This window comes from Somniosus microcephalus, chromosome 10 (assembly GCF_052327205.1).
Source record: "Somniosus microcephalus isolate GS21.2 chromosome 10, FLI_Smic_1.0, whole genome shotgun sequence".
Lineage (NCBI taxonomy): Eukaryota > Metazoa > Chordata > Chondrichthyes > Squaliformes > Somniosidae > Somniosus > Somniosus microcephalus.
The window spans coordinates 159,871,364-159,888,507 of record NC_140996.1 but is presented as its reverse complement, the minus strand read 5'-3'; the positions used below and the strand labels follow the sequence as shown (position 1 = coordinate 159,888,507).

Sequence of the window (17,144 nt, the reverse complement as noted above, 5' to 3'; positions counted from 1 at the left end):
ACCCGGAGGAAACCCACGCAAACACGGGGAGAATGTGCACACTCCACACAGACAGTCGCCCGAGGCCGGATTCGAACCCGGGTCCCTGGCGCTGTGAGGCAACAGTGCTAACCACTATGCCAATGTAGGAGAATTGTTGGCGAAATACCCTGGGAGGGCAAGGTCTCCTGTGCAGAGGCCTGCTGGCCCTCCTCCATCTGGCAATGATTGCCACTCTCTGCATCTCTGATGCCTCCGATTCTGCAGATGCAGGACGATGCCCCGAATCAGTGCAGCCCCCATAGTCTCTTGACAATCAAAGTAATTGTAATGTATGTACCTTTAAGGGGAGAACTACTTTTTACAGCTCCTGTATGCTGTAGTACCGGCAGTGACCACACCTGTATATAAACCCCGAGTAGGGATCTGTACAGTTAGTTCTAGAGTAACCCTCATCCAGTAAACACCTGTTGATTGTTCCCTGCAGACTCTTGTCTAATTATTGAAGGACACAACATCAAGATACACGGATCTAACATTGGCGACGAGAAGATTCAAACCTACCTGCAACTCTGCATCACCTCCCAGGGATTCGCTCCTGGAGAACAGTGAAAGAAGAAGGCAGAGTCCAGAAGCACGGGCGTCGACCACGGGAAACCCCCCCAGTCATCCAGCAGAGATTTGAGCATCGCAGGGGAGGCTGGCGAGAGCCAGCCTTGGTTCTCCGGTCATGGTGGTCCAGCGACATGGGCTGGCAACAGGTACTGCGCAGACCCTTCCCAGACAGCGGCGGCTAGAGCCGACCGACGGCACAGGAAAAGGCCGAGCAGCGTAGACGGGGGAAAGAGAGAGGGTAGAGCGCACAGGGCGCAGCCGGTGATCAGGGCCAAGCGGCGTCAACGAGAGGGGGCAGAGCGCAGCCGGTGTTCAAGGGCCGAGCAGCGTCAACGGGAGAGAGAGGCGCACAGGAAAACGCGCAGAGAGCAGCCGGTGTTCAAGGGCCGAGCAGCGTCAGCGGGGAAGAAAGGAAAGCGCGGGAGATGCCATTTTAAGCCGCAGCGGGGAAGAAGGGAGAGCGCGGGAGACGCCATTTTGAGCCAGTCTAACCACACCCAGGGATGCCAAAGAGTGGCAGTGTCACAGCGTTCGACAATGAAGTTGAAGATTGGAAGACATATGTCGAACGCATAGAAGTGTACTGCAAGGCGAATGAAGTGCCAGATGACAGGAAAGCGCTGGTGTTGTTGAATTCAATGGGTGCAAAAGCGTATGGCTTACTGCGAAACCTAGTAACCCCAGAGAAGCCAGTGGAAAAGGATTTTGAAAACATAGTGTCAATCCTACAGGACCACTTAAGCCCCACACCGCTGCTGATAGCAGAAAGATTTAAGTTTCACAAAAGGAACCAGCATAAAGATGAAAGTAATGCTGAGTATTTAACGGAACTGCGCAAGCTTTCGAAACACTGCCAGTTTGGAACAGGACTAACAGATACTTTAAGGGACAAGTTTGTGTGTGGGCTTCAAAGGGAAGGAACCCAGAAACGGCTTCTATCAGAAAAGGATCTTACGCTGGACAAGGCTTTCAGCATGGCAGTATCACACGAAGCAGCAGCACGGGGCGCGGCAGAGATACAACGGAGACCGCAAGAATATGGCACAAATGAAATGTCATACGGAACAGTGAAGTGCTTTCACTGCGGCAGAACAACACACGACCATAAGGATTGCTGGTTCAAGGACAAAGTGTGCAGACAGTGTGGGAAAGTAGGACATAGCAAGAGTCTGCAGGTCGGGAAAGAAAACCAACAGCAAGAAATCTCCACAGGAGAAGCACAAGAAGGTACATAAGGTGACGGAGAGTAGTTCAGACGAACAGAAAAGTGATACAGACTCCGGAAGCAAGGAGCTGGGTTGTCTGAAACTACATAATGTGATCAAAACGGAGGATCACCAAACTATCTGGGTCACGCTCAAGATAGCCGGAGTCCAAGTGAAAATGGAATTGGACACAGGATCAGCCCTAACAGTCATAAACCGAAGGGACTACAAGCGGCTATTCTCACATATACCCTTGAGAGATACAGAGATTGTCTTGAAGACATACACGGGGCAAAAAGTCTACCCCAAAGGAAAAATAAGGGTGAACGTTATATATAACGGCAAGGAAACACCAAAAATGGACCTATATGTATTGCCAGATGGAGGACCACCACTACTAGGACGTGAATGGATTCGGAAGATACAGCTAGATTGGCATTCCATACAAGCACTGACTGTAGATGCCAAAAAGGATGACGACGTCACACCTGGACGACTGTCAAAAATGCTAACTGACGCACAAGAAGTGTTCCAGCAGGGACTCGGAACACTAAAAGGCATAACAGTGACGGTCAAAATAGAGGAAAATGCAAGCCCAAAGTTTTTTTTAAGGCCAGACTGGTACCTTATGCGATCCGCCCAGCTGTCGAAGCAGAGCTGGAAGGTTTGGAACGTTCAGGAGTACTGTCCAAAGTGGACTGGAGCGAGTGGGCTACACCCATCGTTCCTGTAATGAAGAGGTCGTTGAGTAATACGCCTGGGGAACCAAAGAAGGTTCGCATCTGTGGGGACTTTAAGGTGACAGTGAACCCAGTCCTTCACACTGTACAATATCCGCTTCCGCGGATTGAAGATATTTTCACCTCGCTATCTGGAGGGAAACACTTCACTAAGATTGATCTGGCCCAGGCGTACCTGCAAATGGAGGTAGAAGAAGCCTCGAAACAGCACCTCACGATCAACACTCAAAGGTCTCTACCAATACAACCGGCTGGTGTTCGGGGTAGCATCAGCTCCGGCTATTTGGCAAAGGGCAATGGATCAAGTCCTGCAAGGGATTCCAGGGACCCAGTGTTATTTGGACGACATCCTGGTCACGGGCGAAAATGACAGTGATCACCTCGCCAACCTGGAGCAGGTGCTCACTAGATTGAAGGAATATGGGCTCCGAGCTAATCGCCACAAATGCGAGTTTTTCCAGAAGCAGATCTCGTATTGTGGCCACGTTATTGATAAAGAGGGGTTACATAAGTCACCTGAAAAGATTGAGGCAGTAGTCAAGGCTCCAGCACCGGAAAATGTGTCACAACTGAGGTCGTTCCTCGGGCTGGTGAACTACTACCATAAGTTCTTGCTGAATTTGTCTATAGTACTACACCCACTGAACACCCTACTGCAAACAGGGGTACCATGGAAGTGGAATGACGAATGTAAACGAGCTTTCCAGAAGTGCAAAGAATTGATCACAACAAAAGAGGTGTTGGCTCATTTCAACCCAGCACTACCAATTCGGTTGGCGTGTGATGCATCACCCTATGGCATTGGAGCGGTGCTGTCGCACAAATTCCCGGACGGCTCAGAGAGGCCGGTAGCATTTGCGTCTCGGTCACTAACCTCAGCCGAGCGTAACTACGCCCAGATTGACAGGGAGGCCCTCAGCCTAGTGTGGGGAGTGAAAAAGTTCAACCACTATCTGCACGGGCAGAAGTTCACCTTGCTGACTGACGACCAACCACTTGTCTCCATCTTTAATCCAAAGAAGGGCGTTCCGGTGATTACTGCGCAACGGCTACAAAGATGGTCCCTTTTTCTAGGGGCGCACCAATCTGAAATCGAGTATAAGGGCACGAAACATCATGGAAACGCTGATGGGCTATCACGCCTGCCACTGCCTACTGCGGAGGAAGCACCAGCAGTGGATCCTGTCAAAATATTTCATTCGACTATAATTGAACGCTTGCCAGTAACTAACGCTGGTATAGAGAAGGATACCCGAAATGACCCGACACTGTCTCGGGTATATGATTTGACGGTGAAGGGATGGCCAGCACATGGCGACTCACTGTTGCCAGCATTCTCATCCAGAAAAGAACAGCTGTCAGTATGCCAGGGGACCTTGATGTGTGGATCCCGAGTGGTAATTCCACCCAAGTTAAGGGAGAGAGTGCTCAATGAGCTTCACGAAGGTCATCTGGGAGGGGTGAAAATGAAAAGCCTTGCTAGGGCTTATGTGTGGTGGCCGGGGATCGATCAGCAAATCGAGGACCTGACAAAGAGCTGCTCAGGATGCCAGAAGGTCCAAAATGCACCACCACATGCCCCTCTACACCCATGGGAGTAGCCCTCATCTCCATGGCAACGGGTGCATATTGATTTTGCTGGTCCATTCATGGACTCAATGTTTTTAATAGCCGTGGATGCGCACTCGAAATGGCCTGAGGTCATCAAAATGTCCTCCACCACCACGGAGAAAACTATTGCAGTCCTACGGACCATTTTTGCCAGGAACGGCTTGCCAGAGCAGATTTGCTCTGATAACGGACCACAGTTTGTGTCCGAAGAGTTTCGAAGATTTATGAAAAGGAATGGGGTAAGGCATTACACATCCGCCCCGTATCATCCAGCCACAAATGGATTGGCTGAGAGGTTCGTACAAACCTTTAAAAAAGCAGTAAGGGCCATGTGCGATGACGACATTCCACTGCAGCATAAGGTGGCCAATTTCCTGTTAGCCTACAGAAATGCGACACATGCAGTCACCAACCAGACCCCGGCCATGATGTTCTTTAACCGAAGGTTGAGATCTCGTCTGGATTTGCTCAGACCAAATGTACGAAGAGATGTTGAGAATAAGCAATTCCAGCACATCAATGAGAAGCCGACAAGGAGCTTCAATGTAGGGCAACCAGTCTTGGCCCGCGACTACCGAACAGAGAAATGGCAACCAGGACCGATATGCATACGGCAGGGGCCACTAATGTACACAGTGGATGTTGGGGAGAACATTGTGAGATGCCATGTTGACCAGATCCTAGAGTCACAGGAACGAGTCAACCCCATGTCTCGCCCATACGTACCTGGTGATGAACCCAACGTACAGGTAGCATCTACCCCAGAAACAGTAGCATGGAAGCGGATAAACCAACCGACGACAGGGGGCCAGAATCGCCTCCGCACCAAGAGCAAGACACTCGGGAAAGGCGCTATCCAGAAAGGATCAGGAAGCCTCCACAAAGACTGAATTTATAAATAGACTATTTTGACTTAATGTTGCATGTTAAAAGTGTTAATTGTAATTAGTTGATATTTAATTGTTAAATGAGTGTTATGGTACTGTTAATCTAAAAAGGGGAGGAATTGTAGTGTATGTACCTTTAAGGGGAGAACTACTTTTTACAGCTCCTGTATACTGTAGTACCGGCAGTGACCACACCTATATATAAACCCTGACTAGGGATCTGTACATTTAGTTCTAGAGTAACCCTCATCCAGTAAACACCTGTTGATTGTTCCCTGCAGTCTCTTGTCTAATTATTGAAGGACACAACATCAAGATACACAGATCTAACAGTAATGAAGGTCAGATCCAAAAGAACCTGCAAAGTGATGCTCAGTAGCCAAAACTACTTCACATAGCGTTGACTCTCTGCAGAAGTCTTTGTCAGAATGAGTGGTGCAAACATGTCTCCCACAAAAAAAGGCAGGAAGAGGGCGCCTTTAAATAGCGCTCCCCCAGCCCCTCACCGACTGGAAAACGTTCCACTCGCCCTGCCGTTGATTGCAGCAGACGGAAAGGAGGGGGGCGCCACTCAATATCCGGTCCGGGGTGCCACCGGGACGTTGCACGCTCAACTGACGTCACGATCTGTGGGCGCAGGGGATCGGGGCAGTAGAGTTTAGCGTTGCCGCAAAAACTCTGGTCAATTTCGCGAGCGGTGCAAACATCGCTGCGCCCGGGTGCTAGTTATGTTGTGCCCCATTAGCGCCTTCTTAGGACACTAACAAGAGGCACTAAGCAACCGAATGTTCCCCCCTCAGGCCTAGAAATTGGGTATAGCCCCGCTTGAGGCGTTAGAACTGGCGCTGCGCAAAGTTTATAGCCAGACGAAACTTATCACCACCTGGCACAATATTGGGTTGCATCGCCCCTAAAGGGGATTGAGGCGCGAATTCAGGCGTTACACGGGAATCCTAAGGCACTAAACTTCCGGCGCAACCCAATATCGGAGCAGACGGGCGCAGCGCAGGTGTTCTCAATTATTGATGACCACGAGACTTCCAGGCGCCGGCCATCTCTTAAAGGGGTGGGTCAGTCAGCTCCAGCATCCACACTCTTCGCCTTGCAGGCCTCAGAATCGGCGCAGGCCCTTCTCTGGCGCTAAAAACTTGGACCAGATGGAGAAGGTGAGACAGAGAGCAGAGCGCTTCACCAATGAGGCTCTGGAGCAATTGGTGGCCGCAGTGGAGCGCCGGCGAGATGTTCTCTACCCAAACAATGGCACGAGGCCGAATCAGAAAGACTACCGACGAGCTTGGAGGGATGTATGCCAGAGGGTCAACTCCAGCAGCATGGTGACCAGGAGCCCTGTCCAACGCAGAAAGAAATTCAACGACCTCACTCGGGTCGTGAGGGTGAGTGTTGTTTCTGCAAACTTCTGCATCCCTTCATTTGCACCTGACTTTATGGCTACAGGGTGGGCTGTGCCCCATTGGCCATCTACCAGCAAGCACCCATAGCCCTTTCTGGGCACACACATGCATATTTGACTCAAGGCATCATGTAAGGGCTCTTCCACCATGGGGGGCATGAGATGATCACTCAGGGCATCATGTAACATAACTTCCCCTCCTTTCCCCTGCAGTCCAAACTGGCGAGGATTGGCAAAGACCAGCTTCGCACCGGTGGCGGACCTCCAGAAGTGGTCACTCTCACGGATCTCGAGAGGAGAGTCCACCAGACGTCGGAGTGGTCCTGTAACCACTGCAGCTGCCGACCCCATTGTCGACAGCGATGGTAAGGTTCTCACCTTTTACAGCTGTCTCCTTCCACTTGTTCCCCCTGCCAGCATGCTTTCTCATTGTGGACCCATGTCATAGCCTTGCCGCAATCTGGCATCCCTTGCTGCCAAGCTGTCCTTTTGCTAAAGCCACTCTTCCACCTCCCTGCTTTCAGATGCTGCATCACCAGCTCGGGAACCGGGCCCTCAAGCTGCCAGTGCCAGTGCCAGTGCCTCCGAAGGCTCAATGAAAAAATTACTGTCCAACAGAAGGTCAGCAACTCTCTCCAGCAACGATCAGAATGGCCAGCCCAAATGGCTGCAGCTTTTATACTAGCGCTGTCCCCTTTAAATAGCGCCCCCGAGTCCGACAAGGGCCTGTGAACGCTCCATCCAACTGTCACTAATAGCGCCAGGCGAAAAGGTTGCAGGCGCCACTGAATATCCGGTCCGGGGCGCCAAAAAGGCGTTGCACACTGAAATGACGTCATGATCTGCCTGCGCCCGCGGGCGAGCGAAAAGAGTTAGCGCCGGCACGAAAAGGATACTCAATATGGGAGGTGGCGCTATATTCACTGCGCCCACCCGAAAATTGGGTAACGCCCCAATTCTCGGGCTCTTTAGGCGCTAATCGCTGGCGCTACCAACCGAATTTCTAGGCCTATGACTTAAAAAAAAAATTGTTTATGGGATGTGGGCGTCGCTGGCAAGGCCAGCATTTATTGCCCATACCTAATTGCCCTCGAGAAGGTGGTGGTGAACCGCCTTCTTGAACTGTTGCAGTCCGTGTGGTGAAGGTACTCCCACAATGCTGTTAGGGAGGGAGTTCCAGGATTTTGACCCAGCGACGATGAAGGATCAGCAATATACTTCTAAGTCAGGATGGTGTGTGTCTTAGAGGGGAACTTGGAGGTGGTGGTGTTTCCATGCGCCTGCTGCCCTTGTCCTTCTAGGTGGAAGAGGTCGTGGGTTTGGGAGGTGCTGCCGACGAAGCCTTGGCGAGTGGCTGCAGTGCATCTTGTAGATGGTACACACTGCAGCCACGGTACGCCGGTGGTGGAGGGAGTGAATGTTTAAGGTGGTGGATGGGGTGCCAATCAAGCGAGCTGCTTTGTCCTGGATGGTGTTGAGCTTCTTGAGTGTTGTTGTTGCTGCACTCATCCAGGCAAGTGGAGAGTATTCCATCACACTCCTTACTTGTGCCTTATAGATGGTGGAAAGGCTTTGGGGAGTCAGAAGGTGAGACACTCGCCACAGAATACGTAGCCTCTGACCTGCTCTTGTTGCCACAGTATTTATGTGGCTGCTCCAGTTAAGTTTCTGGTCAGTGGTGACCCCCAGGATGTTGATGGTGGGGGATTCAGCGATGGTAATGCCATTGAATGTCATGGGGCGGTGGTTAGACTCTCGCTTGTTAGAGGTAGTCATTTCCTGGCACTTCTGTGGCGCGAATGTTACCTGCCACTTATCAGCCCGAGCCTGAACGTCATCCAGGTCTTGTTGCATGTGGGCATGGACTGCTTCATTATCTGAAGAGTTGTGATTTGAATTGGCTGAAGACTGGCTTCTGTGATGGTGGGGACGTCAGGAAGAGGCCGATATGGATCAGCCACTTGGTACTTCCGGCTGAAGATGATTGCAAATGCTTTTATATATCGGCAAAACACATTATAAATGTGTCTATAGGAATTTATAAAGGCAAAAAGTTGATACAAAAAGTCTGACCCAGGCATAACAAGCAGTTAAGCTTTGTAGACACTTATTGAGCAAAATTTGTTACTGGTAATAAATCAATAGGGGTATTATTATTTAGCATCAGTCAAACAAAGCACTGCATGTCATAAAGAAGAATATCAGAAAATGTGTTCAAGGCTGTGAGATACTTGAGCGGCTGGCATAACGTTATAAATAGCAACAACACATTACACTCCTCATCAAACTCCAGCTGTCCTTTATTCTTTATAATATACAAGTATTCCATTTTCCCTACTGAACTGGTGCTTTTGAACGTAAGTACTTTTCTAACAACAACAACTTCTATTTATATAGCGCCTTTAACATAGTAAAAAGTCCCAAGGCACTTCACAGGAGTATTATAAGGCAAAAAATTGGACACCGAGCCACATAAGAAGAAATTAGGGCAGATGACCAAAAGGTTGGTCAAAGAGGTAGGTTTTAAGGAGCGTCTTAAAGGAGGAAAGAGGGGTAGCGAGGTGTGGAGGTTTAGAGAGCGAATTCCAGAGCTTAGGGCCTCGGCAACAGAAGGCACGGCCACCAATGGCTGAACGATTATAATCAGAGATGCTCAAGAGGGCAGAATTAGAAGAGCGCAGATATCTCGGGGGTGGGGGTGGGGGTGGGAGGGGGGGTTGTGGAGCTGGAGGAGATTACAGAGCTAGGGAGGGGCGAGGCCATGGTGGGGTTTGAAAACAAGGATGAGAATTTTGAAATCGAGGTGTTGCTTAACCGGGAGCCAATGTAGGTCAGCGAGCACAGCGGTGATGTGTGAACGGGACTTGGTGTGAGTTAGGACATGGGCAGCTGAGTTTTGGATGACCTCAAGTTTACGGAGGGCAGAACTGGGAGGCCAGCTAGGAGTGCGTTGGAATACTCAAGTCTAGAGGTAACAAAGGCATGGATGAGGGTTTCAGCAGCAGATGAGCTGAGGCAAGGGCGGAGACTAGCAATGGAGGTGGAAATAGGCGGATATGTGGTCAGAAGCTCATTTCAGGGTCAAATATGACACCAAGGTTGCGAACAGTGCGGTTCAGCCTCAGACAGATGTTAGGGAGAGGGGTGGAGTCAGTGGCTAGGGAATGGAGTTTGTGGCGGGGGCTGGAAACAATGGCTTCAGTCTTCCCAATATTTAATTGCTATCAGTTGTTATTCTGGTCAACAAGTCTTGCTGTACTACTTCACATGTTAGGAAGGGGAGGAATGTAATAGTTCTGTATATATTACATTAAAATAAACTCATTGGATGTTGGTTGTAAATAAACACAACTGGGAATTAGAAAAACGACAGTAAGCAACATTTTGGCAAATGTCAAATTCATGAGGCTAGGATTTACTTCCATGGGATTCTTAAGGCTCTGTTGCAACTTTGTTGTTTTTAGCCATTTACACCATGTCTCCGGGGGTTCTGCAAATCTCTGGCTGTAAAACCCCATAGGAAATTCCAGGTAATACATAGAAACATAGAAGATAGGAGCAGGAGTAGGCCATTCGGCCCCTCGAGCCTGCTTTGCCATTTAATGAGATCATGGCTGATCATCCAAATTCAGTACCCTGTCCCTGCTTTCTCCCCATATCCCTTGATCCCTTTAGCCTTAAGAAATATATCTAACTCCTTCTTGAATATATTTAATGAATTGGCCTCAACTGCCTTTTGTGGTAGAGAATTCCACAAGTTCACCACTCTCTGGGTAAAGAAATTCCTCCTCATCTCTGTCCTAAATGGCTTACCCCTTATCTTTAGACTGTGACCCCTGGTTCTGGACTCCCCCGCCATTGGGAACATCCTTCCTGCCTCTAGTCGGTCTAGTCCTGTCAGACTTTTATAAGTTTCAATGAGATCCCCTCTCATTCTTCTAAACTCCAGCGAATATAAGCCCAATCGACCCAATCTCTCCTCATACATCGTTCCTGCCATCCCAGGTATCAGTTTGGTGCATCTTCGCTGCACTCCCTCCATGGCAAGAACATCCTTCCTCAGATAAGGCGACCAAAACTGCACACAATACTCAAGGTGTGGTCTCACCAAGGCCCTGTACAACTGCAGCAAGACATCCTTGCTCCTATACTCGAATCCTTTCGCTATGAAAGCCAACATACCATTTGCCTTCTTAACCGCCTGCTGCACCTGCATGCTTACCTTCAGCGACTGGTGCACAAGGACACCCAGGTCTCGTTGCAATTCCCCTTCTCCCAATCTATTGCCATTCAGATAATAATCTTCCTTCCTGTTTTTTCCACCAAAGTGGATAACCTCGCATTTATCCACATTATACTGCATCTGCCATATCACCCAACGTGTCCAAATCATACTGGAGTTTCTCGGCATCCTCCTCACAGCACACACGCACACCCAGCTTAGTGTCGTCTGCAAACTTGGAGATATTACATCTAGTTCCCTCGTCTAGATCATTAATATATATTGTGAATAGCTGGGGTCCTAACACCGATCCCTGCGGTACCCCACTAGTCACTGCCTGCCACTCGGAAAAAGACCCGTTTATTCCAACTCTTTGCTTCCTGTCTGCCAACCAGTTCTCTGTCCAAGTCAGTACCTTACCCCCAATGCGATGTGCTTTAACTTTACATGCTAATCTCTTATGCAGGACCTTATCGAAAGCCTTCTGAAAGTCCAAATACACCACATCCACTGGTTCGCCCTTATCTATTCTACCAGTTACATCGTCAATAAATTCCAGTAGATTAGTCAAGCACGATTTACCTTTTGTAAATCCAGGTTGACTTTGTCTGATCCTGTCACTGTTTTCCAAGTGCTCTGCTATTACATCTTTTATAATGGACTCTAGCATTTTCCCCACTACCGATGACAGGCTTACGGGTCTATAATTCCCCATTTTCTCTCTACCACCTTTTTTAAATAGTGGGGTTACATTAGCTACCCTCCAATCATTGGGAACTGTGCCAGAGTCTATAGAATTTTGGAAGATGACCAGCAATGCATCTACTATTTCTAGGGCCACTTCCTTAAGTACCCTAGGATGTAGATTATCAGGCCCTGGGGATTTATCGGCCTACAATTCATCAATTTTCCTAACACCATTTCCCTACAAATACTGATTTCATTCAGTTCCTCCCTCTCATTAGACCCTATCTTCCCCGACATCTCTGGGAGGTTATTTGTGTCCTCCTTTGTGAAGACAGAACCGAAGTAATTATTTAATTGGTCAGCCATTTCTTTGTTCCCCATTATAAACTCCCCCGATTCTGACTGCAAAGGACCTACGCTTGACTTCACCAATCGTTTTCTCTTCACATATCTATAGAAGCTTTTACAGTCAGTTTTTATGTTCCCTGCTAGCTTACTCTCATACTCTATTTTCCCCCTCTTAATTAATCCTTTTGTCCTTCTTTGCTGAATCCTAAACTGCTCCCAATCCTCAGGTTTGCTGCTTTTTCTGGCCAATTTATATGTCCTCTCCTTGGATCTTATGCTATCCTTAATTTCCCTTGTTAGCCACGGTTGCGCCACCTTCCATGCAATCTTTAAATGTTTGCCACTGCCTATCTACCATCAACCCTTTAAGTAACGTTCCCCAATCCATCCTAGCCAACTCGCGCCTCATACCATCGTAGTTTCCTTTATTTAAATTCAGGACCTTAGTCTCCGAGTCAACTACTTCACTCTCCATCTTAATGAAGAATTCTATCATATTATGATCGCTCCTCCCCAAGAGGCCTCGCACAACAAGATTGTTAATCAATCCTTTCTCATTACATAATACCCAGTCTAAGATGGCCTGATCTCTAGTTGGTTCCTCGACATATTCGTCCAGGAAACCATCCTGTATACACTCTAGGAATTCCTCCTCCACAGTATTGTTACTAATTTGGTTAGCCCAATCTAGATGTAGATTAAAGTCACCCATGATAACTGCTGTGCCCTTATTGCACGCATCTCTAATTTCCTGTTTAATGCCATTCCCAACCTCAGCATTATTGTTTGGGGGTCTGTATACAACTCCCATTAATGTTTTCTGCCCCTTGGTATTTCTCAGCTCTACCCATACAGACTCCACATCATCAGAGCTAATATCCTTCCTTAGTATTGTGTTAGTCTCCTCTTTAACCAGCAATGCTACCCCACCTCCTTTTCCTTTTTGCCTGTCTTTCCTGAATATTGAATACCCCTGGATGTTGAATTCCCAGCCTTGGTCACCCTGGAGCCATGTCTCCATAATCCCAATAATATCATATCCGTTTACATCTATTTGCGTAGCTAATTCATCCACCTTATTACAAATGCTCCTCGCATTAAGACACAAAGCCTTCAGGCTCATTTTTTTTTTTAACACTCTTAGTCCTTTTAGAATTATTATTTACTGTGGCCCTGTTTGATTTACACACTTGATTTCTCTGCCTTCCACTTTTGGTTTTCCCCTTCCTGTCTTTTGCATTTGCATGGTTTTCATTTGAACAGTACCTTACCTGATTAAGTTTTTTCCAAAGGTTGAGAATAGGAGACAACTCATTAGACCAAATGTCTCTATCAAACTTGCAGCCGACTGTCATTGACCTGCTTAGAATCCGGAGCTGGGAAATTACCTGGGAGGGAGAAATTAGAGACCAAAAATAATCAACTGTGGGTAGGTACATCCACGGACATTACAGGTGAAATAGAGAAAGATTGTGTTGGTTTAAAGTTCTTCTGTCATGACAGTTGATATGAATTTAAATACATTGGGTCCAAAATTGCTCAACCATTGTGCCAGATCTCTCTCGCAATTTTGGCACGAGTCCATCAGAACAACCACAAACTCTGCCAGGACCAAGATACACTAGGTCCCAGACTTGCCCTGGAATCTTCTGTAGCTTTGTGAAGACGGATACTCTGGCTGCACCAAACAAGACCACTACCACAGAGGGGGTGAGGCCCAGGACGGCAGCTCCCTACTCTGGGAATTCCCATGTCCTAGCTCTTAAAGGACCAGGCGTAAGTATGGAGATCATTAAGTCAAAGGAAAAGAGGCGTTAGCAATCTCTTGATGGGAGGAAGTGGGCCCCACCAGATGGGGGTGGCGGGCAAGAAAAGGAAGGGTAGAAAGGGCGTCCCATTTGGGATCATGAGTTGTAACTCCAAAAAATCCAAAGGTTTTTTTAAAATTTACATAGGGGGCCGCTGGGTGCTTGCCAAATGTTTTCCCGGGGAGGAGACCTGGCAACTGTCTTCTCCCACTACGGAAAGTGGGGTCGAACTGTCCAACCTGTGGGGCAAAGCGGGTTTCCAAGATGCGGCCCTAGGTTACTGCCAGCTTCATAAAGGTTATATGCCCTCGCCCTATTCCGTATAAATGTCAGGATCATAGCCCCTGCAAATTCAGAACCATTCACTTCAAAGCTTAAAAGGCAGGTAGTTCTGTTGAGATACATATATATATAGTCTTTCCAAATGAAAATTTGTACAGCTCATGGATCAAAGAGTCCTTAAGACTTCAATTCTAAAGTAACAATTTGGAATTATGCAGCTGCGATGCAAATTTCTACTATTGCTCTCTCATAGGACGTACTTATTTAGTTAAACTATTTAGTTTGGTCTTCATTGAATTTCCAGATGATAACTAATGATTCTTGTTTTATTTTGTTCTGAATAAATGATTGCTGTTTTGATTTGTCTGGATATGATGCTATTATAAAGAACACTAGAGCATTTAAATAGACAGTGCCGAACTGAAAATAGTTACAAGTGAAGATGATGCCAATCACATCCACTTACTCTTTTATATAACAGAAAATGCTGGAAATACTCAGCAGGCCAGACAGCATCCGTGGAGAGAGAAACAGGGTTAATGTTTCAGGTCTGGGACCCTTCATCAGAACTGGAAAAAACTGGAAATGTAACAGATATTAAGCAGGTGCAGAGATCGGGGGGGGGGGGGGGGGGAACGCATTTAGGAGATGAGGAAGGAATTGAAAGAACATGCTGTGAAAATGTTGCAAATGGGAATGGCAAAATCATACTGCATGAAAAATGGGGGCAGGGAGCTCAGCTTTCGATTGGGCACTTTGTAGCCTGCCGGACTCAACGTAGAGTTCAACAATTTCAGATAATAAATCCTGCCCCCATTTTTCATGCAGTATGATTTTGCCATTCCCATTTGCAACATTTTCACAGCATGTTCTTTCAATTCCTTCCTCATCTCCTAAACACCGCACCCACCCCCCGCCCCGTCTCTGCACCTGTTTAATATCTGTTACATTTCCAGCTTTTTCCAGTTCTGATGAAGGGTCCCAGACCTGAAACGTTAACTCTGTTTCTCTCTCCACGGATGCTGCCTGGCCTGCTGAGTATTTCCAGCATTTTCTGTTGTTATTTCAGATTTCCAGCATCCGCAGTATTTTGCTATTATACTCTTTTATATAACTGTCTAAATGAGAAAAGGGCTATTTTCCTAAAGCATATTTTTGTGTCTATTGTCTAACAATCAAAATGCCAGATGCCTGACAAAAATACTGTATTTTTGTTCATAGTTTATAGGCCGCCTCTGAAAGCGGTACTTCTTCGAGAAAGTACCACCTGTCAAATGTGGCTTCTGCCACTGGAAAATTGACTGTTTATCTGGGCATGCCTGAAGCATATCATAAAGAAGTCGGTGAACTTATTAACAGACATAGCATCTGAAAAAACAATGACCCAAATCCTAGAAACACTTAACATGTATCATCGGGCAATTAATCAACATCACAATTTATTCAGTACAATCTTAGTTTAAACAGCTCTCTGACCCTGTCAGCGGTCATCAACAGGCCTTTGTATATATGTTAATTTAGCTGGCAATCCATTAAACAAGTAATTGTGTTAATTGACAAGTGATTGCCAAAGTGGTTTCTCCATGGCAAAGACTGCAGTTCAAGATGCGAGAATTATATGGCTTGGACATTTCTGATATTTCAGTTATTAATGATTTTGACCCAGCCACAATGAACGCAACGGCAAGATCCAAACTTGTTAGTCCCATTCATCCATCACCCTTGTGCTCCTGGTCCAGCAAAGCCTGGTTTTAAAAATTCTCATCCTTGTGTTCAAATTCCTCCATGGCCTTGCCCCATCCTAGATCTGTAACCTCCTCCAAAATCCCAACTGTTCATTCACCACGACATTTCTGCAGCTACCAATCTGTTCAACCGCACCCTCACCACCAATTTTGATGCCCTAGTTCCCATTAAAATCATTACTCTCTCTCGTCCTGGCCATTCCCCCTGATACGGCCCTCATCTCCACTCCCTTAAGTCCAAGGAATGCGGACTTAAACGGATATGGCAGCCAACTGGTTTAGCCATTCACTCCCAGACCTGGCTGGACCACATAAAGCACTTGTCTCATCTCTTCTCGTCTGCCAAAACTGCTCACTATTCCAGGATCATTCTGGAATGCAAAGATAACCCCCGGCTTCTTTTCTCTACTACAAACCGTCTTCTTAAACCCCTCTCCCCTGTCTCATCCACCCTCAAATCCAACAACAAGTGTGAGGAGCTCATGGACTTCTTTGTCACTAAGATTGAGACCATCTGATCAGCTGCCTCTGCCATTTCCCCTCCTTCCCTTAGCCCACCGGGCCAAACTTCCTCTAAGGTTTCCCCTGCCCTGAACTTGCATCTTTCTCCAGTTTCTCTCCTGTCTCCCCTCATGCCCTCTCCGAGTTCATCTTGTCCATGAAACCCACTGACTGCTCCTTCAACCCTATTTCCACTAAACTGCTGACCACCAAACTTCCTTTCCTGGTTCCCATGTTAGCGGATATTGTTAACAGTTCTCTCTCCTCAGGTACTGTCCCCCTTTCCTTCAAGTCTACCGTCATCACCCCTCTCCTCAAAATAAACCTTTGACCCCTCCATTCTTGCAAACTACTGCCCCATCTCCAACTTCTTTTTCCTCTCCAAAATCCTTGAACGTGTTGTCGCCTCCCAAATCTGTGCACATCTCTCCCGGAACTCCATGTTTGAATCGATTCAATCAAGTTTCCGCCCTTGCCACAGTAGCAAAATGGCTCTTATCAAAGTCACAAATGACATCCTACATGAGTGTGACAAAGGTAAACTATCCCTCCTCAACCTTTTACACGGTTGACCACACCATCCTCCTCCAAAGCCTCGCCACTGTCATGCAGCTGGGTGGCACTGCACTTACCTGGTTCCATTCTTATCTATCTAATCGTAGCCAGAGAATTACCTGCAATGGCTTCTCTTACCACCCCCGCATCACATCTGGTGTCCCCCAAGGATCTGTCATTGGCCCCCTCCTATTTCTCATCTACATGCTGCGCCTCGGCAACATCATCCGAAAACACAGCATCAGTTTCTACATGTACGCTGATGACACCGTGGAAACCTGATCACCACTTCTCTCGACACTCCCATTGTCTCTAAATTGGCAGACTGCTTGTCCGACATCCAGCACTGGATGAGCAGAAATTTCGTTCAACTAAATATTGGGAAGACCGAAGCCATTGTCTTCGGCCCCCGCCACAAACTCCATTCCCTAGCCACTGACTCCATCCCTCTCCCTAGCATCTGTCTGAAGCTGAACCAGACTGTGTGACGAGTGGCACTGGGTGAACCCAACTGCAGGAAGGCAAACTGAGGCAGAGGATAGGTTGCA

At 47.5% G+C, this 17,144-nt stretch overlaps 1 protein-coding gene across 6 annotated transcripts in view; it reads right to left on the bottom strand.

Moving 5' to 3' along the window:
• The window catches only part of dync2h1 (dynein cytoplasmic 2 heavy chain 1), a 996,931-nt gene that overhangs the window by 104,554 nt on the left and 875,233 nt on the right, over nt 1-17,144 (bottom strand). For 5 of the 6 annotated variants that reach the window (XM_085999037.1, XM_085999039.1, XM_085999040.1 and 2 more), the window contains one exon: nt 12,977-13,093. The exons of the other annotated variant lie outside the window; for it this stretch is intronic. In XM_085999037.1, coding sequence (XP_085855163.1) covers nt 12,977-13,093 — 117 coding nt within the window. The remainder of the gene's footprint in view (nt 1-12,976; nt 13,094-17,144) is intronic. 6 annotated transcript variants of the gene reach the window in all.